Source organism: Drosophila pseudoobscura, chromosome 4 (assembly GCF_009870125.1).
Source record: "Drosophila pseudoobscura strain MV-25-SWS-2005 chromosome 4, UCI_Dpse_MV25, whole genome shotgun sequence".
Taxonomy (NCBI): Eukaryota; Metazoa; Arthropoda; class Insecta; order Diptera; family Drosophilidae; genus Drosophila; species Drosophila pseudoobscura.
The window spans coordinates 5,191,183-5,208,846 of NC_046681.1; the positions used below are offsets into that span (position 1 = coordinate 5,191,183).

General features: G+C 41.4%; 3 protein-coding genes across 8 annotated transcripts in view; 2 read left to right on the plus strand and 1 right to left on the minus strand.

Annotated features, from left to right (window-relative positions):
* Window positions 1–160: 160 nt before the first annotated feature.
* NTPase (ectonucleoside triphosphate diphosphohydrolase NTPase) lies at window positions 161–5,226 on the plus strand. Of its 3 annotated transcripts, none has more exons than XM_015181252.2 (4): window positions 164–431; window positions 2,998–3,148; window positions 3,350–4,482; window positions 4,553–5,226. In XM_015181252.2, exons 1-4 carry the CDS (start codon window positions 402–404, stop codon window positions 4,643–4,645), a joined length of 1,407 nt encoding a protein of 468 aa, XP_015036738.2. In that variant the 5' UTR covers window positions 164–401; the 3' UTR covers window positions 4,646–5,226. The 3 variants fall into 3 exon arrangements, with proteins under 3 accessions (XP_015036739.2, XP_015036738.2, XP_033236998.1); XM_033381107.1 differs by lacking the exon at window positions 164–431 and adding an exon at window positions 2,588–2,905; XM_015181253.2 differs by having other exon boundaries at window positions 161–431; window positions 2,998–4,482.
* A 1,750-nt stretch (window positions 5,227–6,976) lies between these two features.
* LOC6902649 (uncharacterized) lies at window positions 6,977–8,844 on the minus strand. Its single transcript, XM_002133129.3, has 2 exons — window positions 8,388–8,844; window positions 6,977–8,333 (listed from the first exon to the last, which is right to left on the minus strand). Exon 2 carries the CDS (start codon window positions 8,306–8,308, stop codon window positions 6,992–6,994), a length of 1,317 nt encoding a protein of 438 aa, XP_002133165.2. The 5' UTR covers window positions 8,309–8,333; window positions 8,388–8,844; the 3' UTR covers window positions 6,977–6,991.
* A 5,076-nt stretch (window positions 8,845–13,920) lies between these two features.
* Window positions 13,921–17,664, plus strand: part of lilli (AF4/FMR2 family member lilliputian) — a 98,684-nt gene continuing 94,940 nt past the window's right edge. For 2 of the 4 annotated variants that reach the window (XM_015181250.2, XM_033380891.1), the window contains exon 1: window positions 13,922–14,603. The gene's annotated coding sequence lies outside the window, so the exon portion shown is untranslated. Of the gene's footprint in view, window positions 14,604–16,766; window positions 16,947–17,664 lie in introns of those variants that run through there. The other 2 variants (XM_033380889.1, XM_033380890.1) reach the window with 2 other exon arrangements.

Sequence of the window (17,664 nt, forward strand, 5' to 3'; positions counted from 1 at the left end):
GAGAAAAATATGCTTTTGTTTGGATCTGGTTGAAATAAGTGTGTCTATTTCCTGAACTCAGAAGAGAAGTTCCGTTGAATCCAAATTAGTATTTTCGGCAGTAAAAAATATATATCGATATATGGACCTATCAATATATTAACATCCCTAGCGGACTGGTAGTAAATAAATGTAAATAAATATTTTGGACGCCCGCCATTCCGTACGCGACGCGTGTCCACAAGTCGGTTGTCCACGAGTCGTCAAAGGCGCGCTAAACACATAACATACATATGTATATACATTAGTGCGTACTAAGTTTTAAGTAATGTGTTAGCTTATATTCCGTGCGGCAAAAACATTTTCGTTTCGAGTATTTACATAATAAAGTACCAAGTAAAGTAAAAAACAAATAGTACAACATGACGACCACCGATGTGCGCAAAAGAAAAGTAAGGCCAAAGGTTAAAGGGGTAATAGAATTAAATTTTTTAATGCTAATTTCGGTGTGCACACACACCCACTCGCCGACACACGCACACTGATAAAAATAACCACTAGAGCGAGAACGAGATTTCTAAAGAAATTTGTTCTCTTTTGAGTCGGAAGTTGAAAATTTAAACGATTCCCTTCCCGCCCGTCTTACACAGAGGGAAATAATTGTTTCAATCAGTAGTATTTAAATGGGTGCCAATTTTTTATTTAAAATTCCTATGTATTTACATGCAATTCGGAACAGATATATTGAGCAGATTCAATGCCGGCAAGGGAGAGAGAGCGATAGATAGATTTAGAGTCATAAGGAGGAGTGAGATGGAGCAGTATTAGAGGAGGCTGCCAAACTGGTTTAAAGGGCGTGCAACACTTTATGCAAATTTCATTTTCAAATAAAAGGTACACAGGTGTGTAGGTAGGTATATAGATAGCTAAAACTATTCGCTAATGTTAATTTGTCTCACATATATGTACATCCGAACTTTGCTTAATTATTGGCTTAATTCGCTGACCTTTGCGCTTTAGCCGGCTGATTTTGTTAACTTTTGGGTGCTCATACATATGTACATACATATATCTCTATAAATTTCTTATTCGCAAGGTCATCCAAGTGCCAGAACCCACAAACAAAATAACGTACACACACAAATTGTGTTGGCACTCGATTGATGATAATGCCACCACAATCTGGCTAGACTAGACAACTTTTTCAATTGCTTTCCCCGAAACATTATTTGGGATACACACGAGAGAGTCTTTCGGTTTGGGGATCAGTGCATTGCATTGCATTGCGTGTGGGCGGAGTGGAGTGGAGCTGCAGCGGGGACTGAACAGGTTGCAAGTAAGTGGGGGAATCGTGGCCCGCACAGTAGGTCGGTGAAACTCAATTTCTTGGGGAATTCTAACTGGAAAACGTACATATATGTATGTATATTCTACTACAGAAATAAGATCTTCTGATAAGGCACTATCAACAAATCAGTAGGATAATCCCATTGATTCCTAATGATTTCCACTTGTTTTATCGACGCCCAACCCAGGCTGGTATTGCATTCTGATCGAAATATTGATTTATATAAAACTAGTCTAGTCATTCATGAACCACCATGAAACTATTGAAAAAAACAATATTGTGCGTGCCTCAATTCCAATTTCATGATTTCGTTCGTCCGTGTCATATAGTACTTGGATCGCCCATAGGAACAAACGTATATATGTACATATCTGGGACGGCTTACTCACTATTAATCGACACAAGAAAGCCGTCCACGTCTCTAGTTATCAGTTGCATTATTGATTACAGTAGTGCTCCACCCCCAAGCCCTCGCAGCAGATGTGATAAGTTCTCACACTGAATATTTAATGGCTCTCGTTCCGCATGTCGATGTACATACATACTGTATGTACGATTAATTGATACGAAATGAAATAATTTCATAGTACTTGTCGTCAGCCCCATTTCGTGGTCGAATCGACAGACACACAACAGTCTGTACAAAGTTTTAGCTACGAGTATGTTGACTTTATTTCATTGTATTGAAATAGGAAGGGGGGACTTTGTCGTCACACACTTACCAAAAGCGAAACATTTGTTTAAATAATGGTAGTTTCAGCAGTTTTGTTTGTGTTGCCCCAGCAACGTTTTTATTTAATCAGGCTAATAGATCTGACTGCCCAATTTCGTGCCCAGACATGCATAGGTACAGTATCTAATCGTGGGCATATCGCTTGAAGGTTGTGTGATAAGATGCCCTCCTAAAACGCTTACTAGCCTGCTGCTCGCTGCTGTACACTAAAAATTGTGTAATTTGGCATGACTTTGAACTTTTGCTGGGGGGCAATTTTGCGCACCATTGAAAGGGTGATGATTGTTTTTGATGTGCCATTTAATTGATTCTGGTCGGCCCACCGATATGTGCATATAAGGTGTGTGAGGATTGGATGAGATATAATAAGGATGCGGATCATTCGATCTCTTGTACCTATAGGCATTACCCATCATCTGTTTACTTACGTTGCTGAAATTTAAATTGCAAATTTCAATTCGAATTTCCCGACTAACAACCTTTGTACTCCTGCAGCCCTGACAGCTGTTTGTCTAGTTATCGATTGCGCAAGCTGTGCGGCTCTGCAGCCCTGGCACATGTGAGCGAACGATAAAAGCGGCCCGAAAAAAAAGAGAAGAAAAAATAAATGGAACAACACAGCCATTGACAATTGACATTTCAAGAGATAGCAAACAAGAGACTGAGAAAAATAAAGCAAGATACATACATATATGGTGATGGTGTGGCGGCCTGCTAATATTTAAAACGGGCAAACACTTGAAATGTGTCTAAGCGAAAGCACCAGTTATGCATAATAATTGCGGCACAGCGACGGGCAGCGACAAACGCAACGAAACCGAGCAATGAAATACGAATATAAGCTGGTAGAAACCCATATACTATGCAACTATGCTATGCAACTAATTAATTAAAACATAATTCTAAATGAATTCTTTATTCCAATCCCCCGATTTAGCTGGCTACGGATGATAAACCGTCACAGGGCAACCGCCGGAAAGGCAGCGGCTCCGTCACTGGCAGCGGCGGAGGGAGTCGCGGTCCCAGCGGCCTCAAGATATCATTTTTGTGCCTGATTGTGTCTGTGATCCTCCTACTCTTTGTCTTTGGTGTGTATCATATGTATTTTGTTCATGAAGAGCCTGCCAAAGTTGTACTAACCAAACCTTCTGAATTTCCCACTGTCACCGTGCCCTTCTCGCAAATTGAACCCCATTTGCCGCATCAACCCATCGTTTCCCGTTCCTCTACCTCCAAACCGAAACGGAAAACAAAAACCAAAACTGAAACGGAATCTGCTAACAATGCAGGCTTTATCTCAGAGAATGCCAGTCCGTATCTGGCCCGACTGGCCTCGAAGTTTGGCTACAGCAAAGTACAGTACGCAGCCATCATTGATGCAGGATCGACAGGGAGTCGGGTGCTGGCCTACAAGTTTAATCGTAGCTTTATAGATAATAAGCTGGTGCTGTACGAGGAGCTTTTCAAGGAGCGCAAGCCGGGCCTCAGCTCATTTGCCGACAATCCTGCCGAGGGAGCGCACTCCATCAAGCTTCTGCTGGACGAAGCTCGTGCCTTCATACCCAAGGAGCATTGGTCATCCACGCCGCTGGTCTTGAAGGCCACCGCCGGACTGCGACTGCTGCCCCAGAGCAAGGCGGAGAACATCCTCAATGCTGTGCGCGATCTGTTTGCCAAGTCGGAGTTCAGCGTGGAGATGGATGCCGTGGAGATCATGGATGGCACCGACGAGGGCATCTTCAGCTGGTTCACCGTCAACTTCCTGCTGGGTCGCCTCTCAAAAACCAACCAGGCAGCTGCCTTGGACTTGGGCGGCGGCAGCACCCAAGTCACCTTCTCCCCGACAGATCCCGAGCAGGTGCCCGTCTACGACAAGTACATGCACGAGGTGGTCACCTCCAGCAAGAAAATCAATGTGTTCACGCACAGCTATTTGGGATTGGGCCTGATGGCCGCCCGCCATGCCGTATTCACCCACGGCCACAAGAAGGAGGATACACTGCTGGAGAGTGTGTGCGTCAATCCCATCATTGCCAATCGCACTTGGACCTACGGGAATGTCCAGTACAAGGTGAGCGGCAGGGAGAACAGCAAGTCCAGTGCAGCCGAGCAGCCAATTGTTGACTTTGAGGCTTGCCTTGAGCTGGTCAAGAGCAAGGTGATGCCGCTGGTCAAGCCCAAGCCGTTCACCCTTAAGCAGCATGCGGTGGCCGCATTCAGCTACTACTTTGAGCGTGCCATTGAGTCGGGTCTTGTGGATCCGTTGGCCGGCGGGGAGACCACTGTCGAGGCCTATCGAAAAAAGGCGCAAGAGATCTGTGCCATTCCCAATGACGAGCAGCCGTTTATGTGCTTCGATCTGACCTTCATATCTACGCTGCTGCGCGAGGGATTTGGCCTCAACGATGGCAAGAAAATTAAGGTAAAGGTCCAGACATTATTTTGCATTGCTCAATGTGTATTTAAATGTGTTAAATGTGTGTTTGTTGCAGCTTTACAAGAAGATCGATGGTCACGAAATATCCTGGGCCCTGGGCTGCGCCTACAACGTGCTCACCAGCGATGAGAAGTTCAGTAATTCCTAATGCTCCTCCATTAGTCCGTAGATGACAGACGACAGAATACATTTTAAATCAGATTGCTAGCTGAAATTGTTTATAGAGTGCCTTAGACGTGCATCGAGTATACCACATAATATACTACACTAGACTACACCATACCACACACAGAAAAATAGCCCATAAAGTCAGTTAATATTATTTTGTTTGTGCCCTGTGCAGTCCACTTCGATTGTCTCAACTTGAAGCGATTTCCAATTCAGTTGATTCTGTTTATGAAAGCCCGATGAAAAGCCGAAAGCCCGCACTGTGACTACTACACTTAACGTTTAGTTCGTAATTCCATTGTTGTGTGATTCGTTTTTCGTATTCATATTTGTATTTCGTATTGTAATTGTCTGCCACGTTCTTAAATTTTAGCCTTTACACTGAATTCCTCATGTACATAAATTTAGACATCGATATGTATTTACCTAATATGTAAAGCGGCTTAGACTACTACAATTAGCAAGAACATTTCAAATTGTTTTTCACATATGTATATGCAAAAAAATTAGTTTAATTAATTATTTTTTCAAATAAATCAATCAAATGTTAACTGATCTAAATCTTATTGTTATTATCTTATTGTACCAGATGGCCTCCGAGATGTTCCTTTAGATCTTTTACATAGATCTGCATCTGACGCAAGGTGCGCTCCAAATCGAGGCCCAGCTCCTCATTTCCTCAGTTCCTCATAATTTCCGCAATTTCATAAATCCATAATTTTAGCCATTGCGCCGAAATAATTTCATTTTTTTTTTGTTATTTTGAGCGACTGTTTGGAGCTTGTATTTCATTTGTGCAGGTACTAATTGTTTTTTGACCAGGCTTATTAGAATTATAATTTAAAAATCGTTTCTATTTTAAATGGATTTGGGACGTCGTACAAAACATTATCATCATCGTTCTTTCTTTGAGTTGTTTTGGATTCTCATGGTAAACTTTCTTCCAGACGTTGGAAGTTACGCACAAACTTTATCTTGTTTGTTCTTTTCATACCCGATACTCAAAATACGTATAGGGGTATATTAGGTTTGTGGTGAAAATGGATGTGTGTAACGTCCAGAAGAAAGCGTTTCCTACCCCATAGAGTATATATATTCTTGATCAGCATCAATAGCCTAGTCGATAGAGCCATGTCTGTCCGTCTAGTGCTCCAAAACTATACGAGCTAGACATAAGATCTCAAAAACTATAAGAGCTAGAGCAACCATATTTGGTATCCACACTCTAGTGAAATCGGAGCTGTATTTCAAAATTTCGTCCCATCCCCTTTCGCCACTGCAAAGGACGAAAATCTGTGGCATCCATAAATCTCAGAGACTATTAAAGCTAGAGCAATCAGCTTTGGTATCCACACTCCTGTTAGATTTCACTGAATACTTACAAGCTTCGCTGCACCCCCTTCCGCCACCACAAAGGACGAACATTTGTGGCATCCACAACTTTAAAGATACAAGAAAATTAAAAACGCACAATCAAAGAGAATGATTGGATCATTATTATAGAAAACGAGGGGGAACGTTGTGAGTTGCTGCGGACACCGCAACTCTACAGTTATACCCGATACTAAGTCAGTATGGCTCTCCTCCGGCAGACGCCGCTAATTTTGAGATATATGTTTGGTTACTATAGCCTTAATAGTCTCTGAGATTTGTGGATGCCCCAAATAGCTCTTATAGTCTTTGAGCACTAGGCGCTGAAGGGGACGGACAGACGGACGGACAGGAATCAATTGACTCGGCTATTGATGCTGATCAAGAATGTATATACTCTATGGGGTCGGAAACGATTCCTTCTGGACGTTACACACATCCACTTTTACCACAAATCTAATATACCCCAATACTCATTTTGAGTATCGGGTATAAAAAGTAACAAACAAATTGCATTTTTTGGTTTCCTCGTATCTTATAAATTGTGGATGTCACAGATTTTCGTTCTTTGCGGGAGCAGGAGGCGTGTCGAAATTGATATATTGATATAGCTATACGCTGATCAAGAATATACATATGTGTTTATATATCACCACAAAACTACGCTAAAATCCCTGAACTCTTCGAGTACCGGGTATAAAACTCATGTGCATGATATATGTTAATTTAAGTGTTTACTGTTTATAGGATAAGTACAAACAAAGTTTGAATTGAATTTGAAAGACAGAAAAAAAGAGTCAATTCGATTTGAATAGCCAGGTGGACAAATTGTGATCTTCACAAGGATTAAAAAATTTATATTAGGTTTTTTTCGCATACATTTTTCGAATTCCCATAAAGGCATGTGTGTAAAGCGAGAGAAGCGAATAAATCGAGAGACTTGATATCAACCACTTTATTCCAACCAAAGGATATCGTCTGTATATGTATTAGAGAAGCAGACTTTGATCTTCCTGCGCTGCTCCCTCTGTTCGTTCATCCAGGTATGAACACTTCTCCCTAAGTTCACTTTGTCTACGTCATCGCGATCTAGTATGTTGAGAAATTTTAGGCGAGGAAGACCCTGGAGGAGATCCACAATTTGGCCAGTCGTAATTGGCATGGATATGTGAAGGTTTAGGAGGCTCTTTAGCTTCAGTAAGTCCTCCAAAGGGACGGTGTCGCAGCTTACGCGGAGTTCCGTGAGTGTAGAAATATTGCACAGATGCTTAATCTGATCCGCGGACAACGCGCAACCTTCCAGGAAAAGACTTTCCAGAGGAGAGCCCTGTTTGTTCATCAATCCCTCGATAAAAGAGTCGCGTAAATAACATGTCCATACGTTCAAATAACGCAGCCGGGGCAAATGGCAGAGCATCTCATAGGGCACCGTTGAGTCGAGGTGTCCTACATCAAAGACCAGACATTCCAGCTGCTGGCAGTTCGTCAACAGAGATTCAAAGGTACTCTTACTGAAGTTTCGAAGACATCCAAAATCAAGATGCCGCAATTGCTTCATCGTTTGGCAGCAATCCGCCAAGCTCTTGCCATCGAGTCCATCACAGTAATCCACATCTAGATATTCCAGTTGATCAAGAACATGCAAGTCTCTTCCGCTATATGATACGGCACTCAACGTCAGTTTTCGCAGACACGGGAATTGCTTGAGATTGTATACAAAATCCGAACACCACCTATCCGCCATGTGGAGTTCAGCGTGCAAAGATTTGAGCTGTTTCAGGCTGTATAGATCGTCCCATCCGCCCCTGGTCCGTCCAAAGGTCATTTTCAAATGTTTAAGTTTCGTACAGTGGCTCCGCAGGCTCCGCAGGAGCCACAGATGCTGATCGCCCGTCGAACTGCGATTGGATTCGGACTCATAGCTAACCAAATCCTCACCAACGATCTGCAACAGTTGTTTAAGATTTTCGTCGCTAGTCCTACTCGTGAGCGATTCGTTAATATTTTTGTACCGATGGCTTGCGTATCTCCGGAACATCTCTCCAATGTACAGGTGGGAGGAAGCGAGGCTTAGCTGGTCTCGTACGTTGAGATAATCCATCATGAATCTGTAGCAATCCTCGTTTACGTCGAGAATAGATGTACGAGACGTTCTCATTTTGAGTTCCTCCGCAATGACAGTGCCAGAGGTATACTGCCCATCAGCTTTTCTCTTTCTATTTCCTTCGAGATCAGCTTTTTCCACATTACTACCGGCAGCTTGTTCACTCATTTCGTTTCCTGTATTACACGTCTCGCTGGAAGAGGATTTGTTAGTCACAACTAAATGTATGTATATGGCCATTACCTACCTTAAATCGATGCCATTCAATTGAACCGTCGCTGGATGCAGTTCTTTATGCACAAAGCCTCGTGGTGCCGGCCAATTTGTTGGTCGCACTTACCAATACCAGTAGAGGCTTGTGTGTTCTTGCTCGAAAAATCTTCCGCGTGGAGTTTGAGGTTAGAATTCGGAAGCAATGCTTTTCCCAATACCTCAAGGGCTAAGTTAAGGCTGCTAAGATAAGCCTGCTAAGTTGTGGTGCACCACAACTTCCTTCGTCAAAGTTTCGTATGTAAATACGTTATGTAATTGAATAAAATGTTATATTTTATGGACTTCCAAATGTCAGACTTGTTCTGCTGCGTCGAAAGCTAGTTCCTTGAGTGATTTTATGAACTAGTTTAATAGTTGGTTCCTTGACGTCATCCGCGCGAATATTGTTATAAAAAAATAATTAATTAATTAATAATAATGTTATATTAAAATAATTGTTCAATGCAATAAATAATAAAGATTTCTAGGTTGATCTTAAATTTAACAAGGCCTTTTTTTGTTTGTTAACAGTAGCATAATTTAATTTAGCAAAAATCGAAAGTTCGATTCGATTATTCTGCCTATCGGCGCTACTACCACCACTAAAAATACCGGAACAAAAGAAATAAAATCCTGGCGAGTAAAAATAATATCCCTAAAGCCAATTCTTTAGAATTCTCTTATCATTAGATAAGACATTTGTGTGATCCCCTGAAGCCACTTATGACACTGCTGTACGTATTGCAACCATCGATGGGTTTATTGGTGTGAGGAAGAACTTCCTCCCAGAAACTCTACAAATATTAATTAAATATGAGAATCAGTTATTTTTCGTCCATTTTCCAGTCTTCTATTATCAATCTGAAAGACTTTAGCTTCAGTCTACTGGTTACTTCCGTCCAGTTGAATACCCTTTCAGGTGGAGCTATTGTTTTGGCAAGATATGAATATATGTTCTTGATGATTTTGGTGGGAATGGAATAAAACCAACATTATTTCGTTGAGACAGAATATTTTCAAGAAATCTAATAAATGCCGTCTTTGAGTTCTGGAAACCTTGAGTTAAGGAAACCGTAATAATAATAAAAAGAATATAATAAATTCGAAGTCATGAATAGCGTCAATTCTGCATAAAATACGAGTACACTACCAATATCCGTGACCAGAAAACCACCAACCACCTTTTTGATCTTCAGCGCGAATAGTGTCACTATCACAGTCCCAGACCACTGTGAAAAACTTCATGTTCAGGTGATAAATTAGTTTGTTCTTCCTGAATATTTTACCAGCGACTTAAGTTCGGAGGCTTAATTTCCGCTCCCTACTTTGAGCGTAGCGAGCATGGCGCGTGGTTCCATTAACATCTTGAAGTTGGATGCGCAGCCCGCGAGGAAGGGCCATGGTCATTAGATGGATTTTTTCCAATCCCGGGAAGAGGCTCTCCTGGAGGTTTCCGAAGTTAAAGTTCTTCTTCCCGTTGACTCGTCTCTACAGTCTATTACAGTCGTATTACTCGTATTACAGTCCAGCCAGATCCGGAAACAGTTGAATTTCAGGGCACTGGGAATGGGTAGATTCGGGGCACATTGACAACAAGAAAATTAGTTGAGTTTACGAATGGGAAATCATCCATACGCTTTATGACATCTGACTGCTCTTTAATTATGCGCTCCATTAAGCTTGCCAATGGACTTCTGATATTCTTGAAATGTCTTCTTTAGCTCTTTATTTTGTGATTCAAGATCTTTAATCTGGTCTTTCATTTGTTCCCCGCTATATCATAGAGTTTCTTATCATTCTTTCGTATCGATGACTCTAGAAGGTTGTTGCCTTTCTTTATAGTGCCTTAACCATAGGATATCAAACGGCGCCACAGCGCTCATCGTCCTCCTACCTGGTAATCTCACAACTAATTAGTTTACTTCAATTATAGTTTCTCCAAACACTTAAATCTTACAGCATGCTCGTAGTATTTTCAGTGGATGGCGTGGCTGCCCTGCGGAAGCTTTGCGATCCGATCATCCATATGGGGCTTGTATTTGAGTTGGCCCTGAATGAGGTCCTTGATGTACAGCTCCTGCGGTAACTTATGCGCAAATACCTTGAGATCCCCCAGAGTGATGTCTTTGAGGGACTTGAAGTGATCAATCGTCGCCCATGGATTTTCTCCAAGCACACGGGAGAAGATGTTCCTAAAATCACAGAATATAATTCGAGATGCAGATGGCATAGGGAGATGCCCTACGATGCTAACTGTGATGGATATTCCAGGCTTTCCAGGCGCCCGTATTGACCATACCTTCGGCAATAGCCTCCACAATCCGATGGAGCTTTTCATTTTATCCGCTCACAAGTAGCCACAAACCATTGTCGCTAACCAAGAATCGGCAGTCGAGAGTGGCCTCTGCGGCGAGAACCATTTCCTTGTGAATGTGCACTTTCACTGCAAAAATAACAAAAAAAGAGGAGTACGAAGACAGAGTTATTGGAAATACATTCGATGACTAGATGGCTACTGTGATATAGAAATTGCTTACTTTTTCGCTCTCTGACTCAGCAGCGGCGTGATAAAAAAGAATCAAAAGTAGGACTGGGGTTCTCCAAATTTGACGTCCTGTCGGGACCGCAGCTCGCAGGTGTCCGTCTTGCCCTGCTCGTACGATTGAATTTAAAACTGTTCAGGTGGCCGATCAGCTCGGACAAATGCTGGTCTTCGGTGCCGCATTCGAGCTCTCTGACGGTGAGTAGTATTTACTTCTGAAGACCATCGACACCTTGTTTATAGAAATGATCCGGGAGACGGAATTCGGCGTCCTCAATCTTCGGCCGCTCTTCGTACAACTGACACAACAAACCGTTAGAACAGTTCGAAAAGACCTTTAAATAGGCAAAGGTGGCGGACAGCACCTTATTGATGTGCTTGAATCCCTCGTCGGTGGGGAGAGTGTAGAGTAAAGCTGATCTCGTCCTTGCCAGCATGGCATTGGAGAGAGGCCACCGTTTCCGTTGTACTTGATCAGTAGGAGAGTAATTTATCCGGATTGCTGTGATAGTACGGACGCACCCAGGTTAACTCAAACTAACGCCATTTCTCCGCGACATTGACGAGAAAGACTTGCTCGTGGAACGCCGGACGGAAGGCGTTGCAGTAATCGAACTTGGTCAGGTCTTACGCCTTGATGTCATGCGGATGTCATGTTACCCCAGTTGAAGGTCAAGTATTTTAGACTCAACTCCAAGAGTGGTTCGGGCACAGTAAAAGAGAAAAATGTGTCCTCGCTGAAGATTAATGAGGAGCATTCGCCGCCGTACTTTTCCACATGTGCAAAAAAGACGTTCTCCGCCGAATCTGGCTTGCTGCCCATGATATGCTCCGATATGTGGTCGATCATCAAGGCCAACCGATGGGGCCGATCAAAACTTGTAGCCCATTGTCCAGCACAAGAGATCTAGAAGGCAATTGAGTATCGTTTAGATGGAGTGTCTCACCATTTCACCTAGTTGTGCATTTTCCTGTCGTTCTCTGATTTATAGGGATCCTCCAGATTCTTTACTTGCACCATTGTAATGTGTCGGCTAATGAAAGTTAGATTGATTTGTTACTATAAAGCCCACGCCAACGTCACGCAAAAACCAAGATGGAGGAAGACGCGGGACACAACTTTCAGTGGTGGTCATCAATTCTAGCGATAGTATCGATTGCTTGTTCAAGCTATCGATAGGGCAATAAGCCGCTAACTTAACTTCCATTGAATCCAAGCTGTGCATACCAATTTTCTGAAGAAAAAACAAAGTAAGTTTACGGAGTACAGATTACTATCCGTTCCACACAGACAGTTCCACACCGACCATAATGAATAGAAAGACTCTGGACCGACGACATGGTATTGTCCGACGGCGTCTTAGGGGACATGGGCCGCCTCTGCATGAACGAGCTATATTCGGACGTGTTGCTCCTTGAGGAGGATCATTATCTTCACATATGGATATCAATGAATTTCTAATTCAATATTTGTATTAAAACAACAAAAGTGGGAGTGCCTGATGCTTTTTCGAGGGTCTTAGCATAAGCGATGGCTACTTCGATGTAAATGCCGGATATATGTACAGGTGTTTGTAGCGTGACTCTTTAATCTAGTGATCATGCGGAATCATCACATAAATATATAATAAATCTCCAAGCAAAGGAAACACTTGCTCGCTTGAGCAGGAAGTTACCATTGCGGAAAATGGCTGCCGATGCCAATAAGGAAATGAAAGACAAAATCCACTCATTGCAAGTCATCATCAACAATTTTTAGAGCCAGGCCAGATCAAATCAAGGAGATCAGAGAGCAGGCGAATCTTCTCGACACGTTTCCCAATGGTAGTCCAAATGGCATTTTTCAGATAAATTTGTTTCGGCTTCGTCCGGATGGACTTTCATTGGTCTGATCTGGAAAGAAATCTATTTATCTAAATATTCTAAATTCAAATAAATTATAGAAAAACTATCGGATCCGACGAACTCTGTCTCGCCGCAGCTTAACGCCTTCAGATAAACCCCAGAGTGATAACAAAAACATAAAAATGCTCAAAAAAAGGCGCCAATGGTCCAAACTCAACGAAACTTTGACTGTGAATGATTGGAGAAACGTAATGTTTATAATTGATCTAAAATAAACTATTTTTGTTGGGAAAGGACGAATGATCGTCGCAAATTCGGAGGACGCTATAAAAGTTAATGCCTGAAACGAACGGTAATGCAAGGAGGCAGCAGGATTTTCTGGGGATGTTTTTTCTATTTTAGAGTTGGGTATCTGGGATATGTAAAGGCGGTCACGGGCAAAAAAAGGACGCAAAAGGATGTCATGTGGCTTTGATGATTGCAAACAATTTAAAAATTTGAATCGCTGGCGCAGAAACAGGTGCATCGGCCCTTGAGTGCAAATGAAAAAGTTGGCAGGCCTCCAAAAACGTGACGCACAGCACACCATCCACAGAACGCAGAGAATCGAAGGATGTAGGGCCTCTAAGCCTATAAGATGGAAACATTCATCTTGGCGTGGATGCCTCCGAGTGCAGACATCAGCGAAAAAATACGCCATTAGCTAATAAATCGGATTGTAACTGGGTTTATCCAGTAAAGAGGGTATTATCCCCATTAGAAGTGACCTGTGTGAGACCCAGAATGACTTTTCAGATCGTATGTTGTCAGAATTTCCTCCTTCCATATTCAATTCTATAAATTACGAAGAAAATTGTTGTTTTAATTTCAGATATTTAGATTGTTCAAAAAAACTTTGTTATGGAATGTTCAGCAAAACAACTTCGGCTTATAATCGGCTACCGTCCAAATGCGATGATACCGTAAGTGCGTTGACTCTCAACCGATTCGACACATTTGAACGTCGCGGCTACTTTTCTACTTGACTTCTACATTTACATTTACAGTCTGCTACTGTTATCGACTACTCTATATTCTCATATCGCGTAAATATTAAATCGACCATTTTCCAGCACTTCTCATGAACTATCGAATAAACAGCTGATTTGCCGAAATATATATATAAATATATATATATGTATCTTCGTGCTCTTTTCTCTGCAACACAAAACACGCAACTAAATTTCGTTTAAAAACAATCAAAAACAACACAAAATGGACTAGTTTCGTATTTAAACCCTTTACTCGGCCGTGTAGTACCCAAGTGAAGTGGATTTTCCCATGGAAATTGTTTTCGGAAACTTACACAAACATTTTTTCGTAAGCGCTGCCTGTGTGTGCCTCTGCTCTGCCTTTGCCATTGCCTCTGCCTCTGATGTTGTCTCTGTCTCGTTCGCACAGCAGAATTACTAGTTGCTGTGTGTGTGCGTGTGTTCGCGTGTGTTTGTGATTTCGCGTACGTTTTTTATATGCTAAAAACTAAACTTAATTAAATGTGAAGGAGTGAGGAGAGGAGCGCATCGGCAATCATTGAAAATGCAACATCTGACCGCCAACGAAAGAGTAGCAGCAGCAGCAGCCACAGCAACAACAACAGCCGCAGCAGCAGCAACACCAACACCAACAAATTACTACACATTACTACACTATATTTGTGTCCGTGTGCGTTCGTGCGTGTGTGTTTCTATGTTCACATTGAATAATGTTTAAACATTTTTGGATTTTGTATACAAAACAATTTTAATTTGTAGCAGAGAATCGGCTTAGCAGTTAATCGAAGAGCAGGTAAGTCATTTGTTATGAACAAAGTCAGTACAAACAAAGGCAAATGTGTCAAAAGTTCGTTATGGCTCTCTCCCGCACTCTCTCTCTCTCTCTTGCACACACACACACACACACTATATCTCCCGCCACGCCGTTCATAAAGGAAAGAAATTAATTTTGCTTTTGCATTTTCCTTTACCTTTTTTGCTCTCTTTTAATTTTAATTTGCCTTGCGCAGCGAATTCGCGCGCAAAGGCACAAAAAATACAGTAATAAACGTCAAATGCCAGACGGACAAAATGCCGCCGCCGCTCTTTTTTACTGTAAATGTTTTACAGTGTGTGCGTGCGTGTTTGGCTTTGCTCGTTTTCTTCTATTTGTTTGCTTTTGCCTTAATTTGTATTTGTAACTGCTTTTCAATGGTTTTGCAAATACAAATAAATAAAATACAAAGTTTCCTTTCTTATCAGCTTGCCATGCTATTGAAATCATGATGAAAGACAGACCAGAGAGGGGCAAAAATAGAGAGAAAGAGCGTCAAACACACCTAAAGGCCGTTTTGATAAGAACCAGTGGTAATTGTTTGAATGCGGGAATTCCAATAGGAATGGGCATTAAAGAGCCGAACTCTCTCGCTGCCCCTAAATCTGTGATTCCTCCTCCGCCTGGGTGCTGATGGAATAAAGCAGTCTGAGCTCTCAGCATTATCTCAAAAATGTATGTTTTCTAGCTCATTTTTTTTCAACAATAATAGTGAGATTGACTAAATCAAATACAAATAGCATTTCTCGAAGCTGGATGGTTCGAGTTTCGTTAGAATGTCCAGGGCCAAAAAATTATACAATTTCCAGCGGTATAGAAACTTTAATATCTGTGCACCTTAAATTCTGATGATATCATCATTGAATTGGATTTTATTTTGTATATAACAGGGATCAGAGTTCCACAAGGAGTTCAACACTAAAGTACTGAAAATCAATTGAGAAAATAGGACAATTTTCAATCTATAAATAATCTATCATGATGAGGAAGCCAAAGAAAGAAAACATTTGAAATTCCTGAAACTTGTTTAAAAAACATCCTTTGTCAACACTGATGAACCACCTTCATAATTATACAACACTACTGCTGTGAAATCCGCTATCAAACTTTACAAGTTTTTTATTGATCTGTAAAGTCAGTAAATCTGCCAGATATTACATTAAGAGAACAATCTGTACAATATTTGCATACTGGAATGGAATACTATTCCTCTGTTGTATGTACATACATGTATATCACCTTTTTTGACCGTTTCGTGTACACTTCACTTTATTTAATTTTGGTAATGAATTGCAGTTATCAGATAGGAGGTCCAAAAATGTTTACTACTCTTCGATTCAATACTATGTCGGGGCGGCAGTGGCCACAAACACAACCGTTGCATCCCTCCCTCCTCTGCCCATTCCCATTCAACCCGTTCCTGGGTTGCTGTAAACACAAAGTGTGGACGTCATATGGAAATTGATTCATGAAATCAAATTACAAAACATTAAATGAAGCAACTATCGGCCGACCGAAGCTGTTGATACCCTGACGGATCTATCGTATATTTAGTTTCCAAGGTTTTCCTAAGTACTTTCCTAAAATCAGTATTCTTATATGAAATAGTGATACGGATTTTTCGGGTTCCGATTAATTTCAACCTTCTGTGGTTGTGTTCGGTGTGTTGCAAACCTCTGTTAAAAATATCCACAGTAAAGGGTATTAAAATCACAAACAAAAGGCCAACAGGCGGTCGGATCGGGTGTATCTAGTAAAATAACATGTAGTACTCCCAAGAAGAAGAAGCAGAAAAAGAAGAAGTAGGTGAGAGGGAGGAGGGGGAAGAGGAGTACTTTTCCTTTTGTTGTTCGCACGGTTTCAAATTCCAATGTATTGGCAACATTAACATTTACATTTACTAAAGCAGAGGCAGAGGCAGAGCAGAGCTCGCGCTCTCGCTCTCTCTCTCTCTCTCTCGCAATCCGCTCTCTGACAATAATTCATTCATGGTTTTGTTACATTTGCTGGCAGGATATCAATGAGAAAACCATTCAACAAGTAATTGTCATATTATTGGGCAACTCTTTAATTTTCATAATCTTTTACCTTTAAAACTTAAAAATTCAATCTGCGACTAACATCGCTCTGTAAAGACGATCTTTGCTGCTGTTATGTCCGCTGATTAACAGCTGCCAGCTCTCACGCGCTCTATGCGCATGCTCACTCTCTTCCATTCTCTTTTGCTGGTTCCGTTTTCTTGTTGCCCCGCCGCTCATTTATCGGCGTTTGTTTTGTCAGTCTCGTCTGAGACGCCGTTCGTTGCTCGCGCCGTGTAAAAATGTAAGAGCGAAAATCGCCGAAAAGCGAAAGAGAAATATGTAATAAATTCAAGTGGCAAAAGTAATACACGAAAAATCATCGTGTCATTTTGTGTGCCTTCCCAAATGCCGCCACCGCTCCCGCCCACCCTTTGAATCGTTCGTTGGTTCGTTTGTTCTCGAATCAAAAAAGTGCCCATACAAATATTCCATAGAGAAGTGCAATAAATGTTTTTTCAGTGTGCAAAGTTCAAAGGCAAAGGCAAAAGCAAAAGCAAAGGGAGCAAAAGCATAATCAAATGAAAAGGCAACGGCAAAAGAAAAATCAAAAGTAAATGAAAATGAAAAAGAAAAATAAATGGCAAAGCGAATGCTAAAAAGTGCTTTAAAGTTGATTAAAATATATTTATAAAAAGAAATGAAAAGGCAAATAGTAGAGCACACGCCGTCTTGCCGCCAGTCCCCTCGTCCCCTGTTTATGCCACCTCTCCGTATCTCTCGCTCTGGGGCACACACATGGCGGCAGGCAGTTTATTTTTATTTCATTTGCACATTTTCAATGCAAATTATTATAGAAATCAACAGATAAAATACCAAAAAAAAAATTTCGCTTTCGCATTTCAATACCAAAAACAAAGCAACAACGAAAACGGAACCAAAAAAGAGATGAAATAAGAAACGGGCGAAAAAGAAAAGAAACGACAAAAAAAAGTGAAATGCGCATTGACTTTCGGGAACGT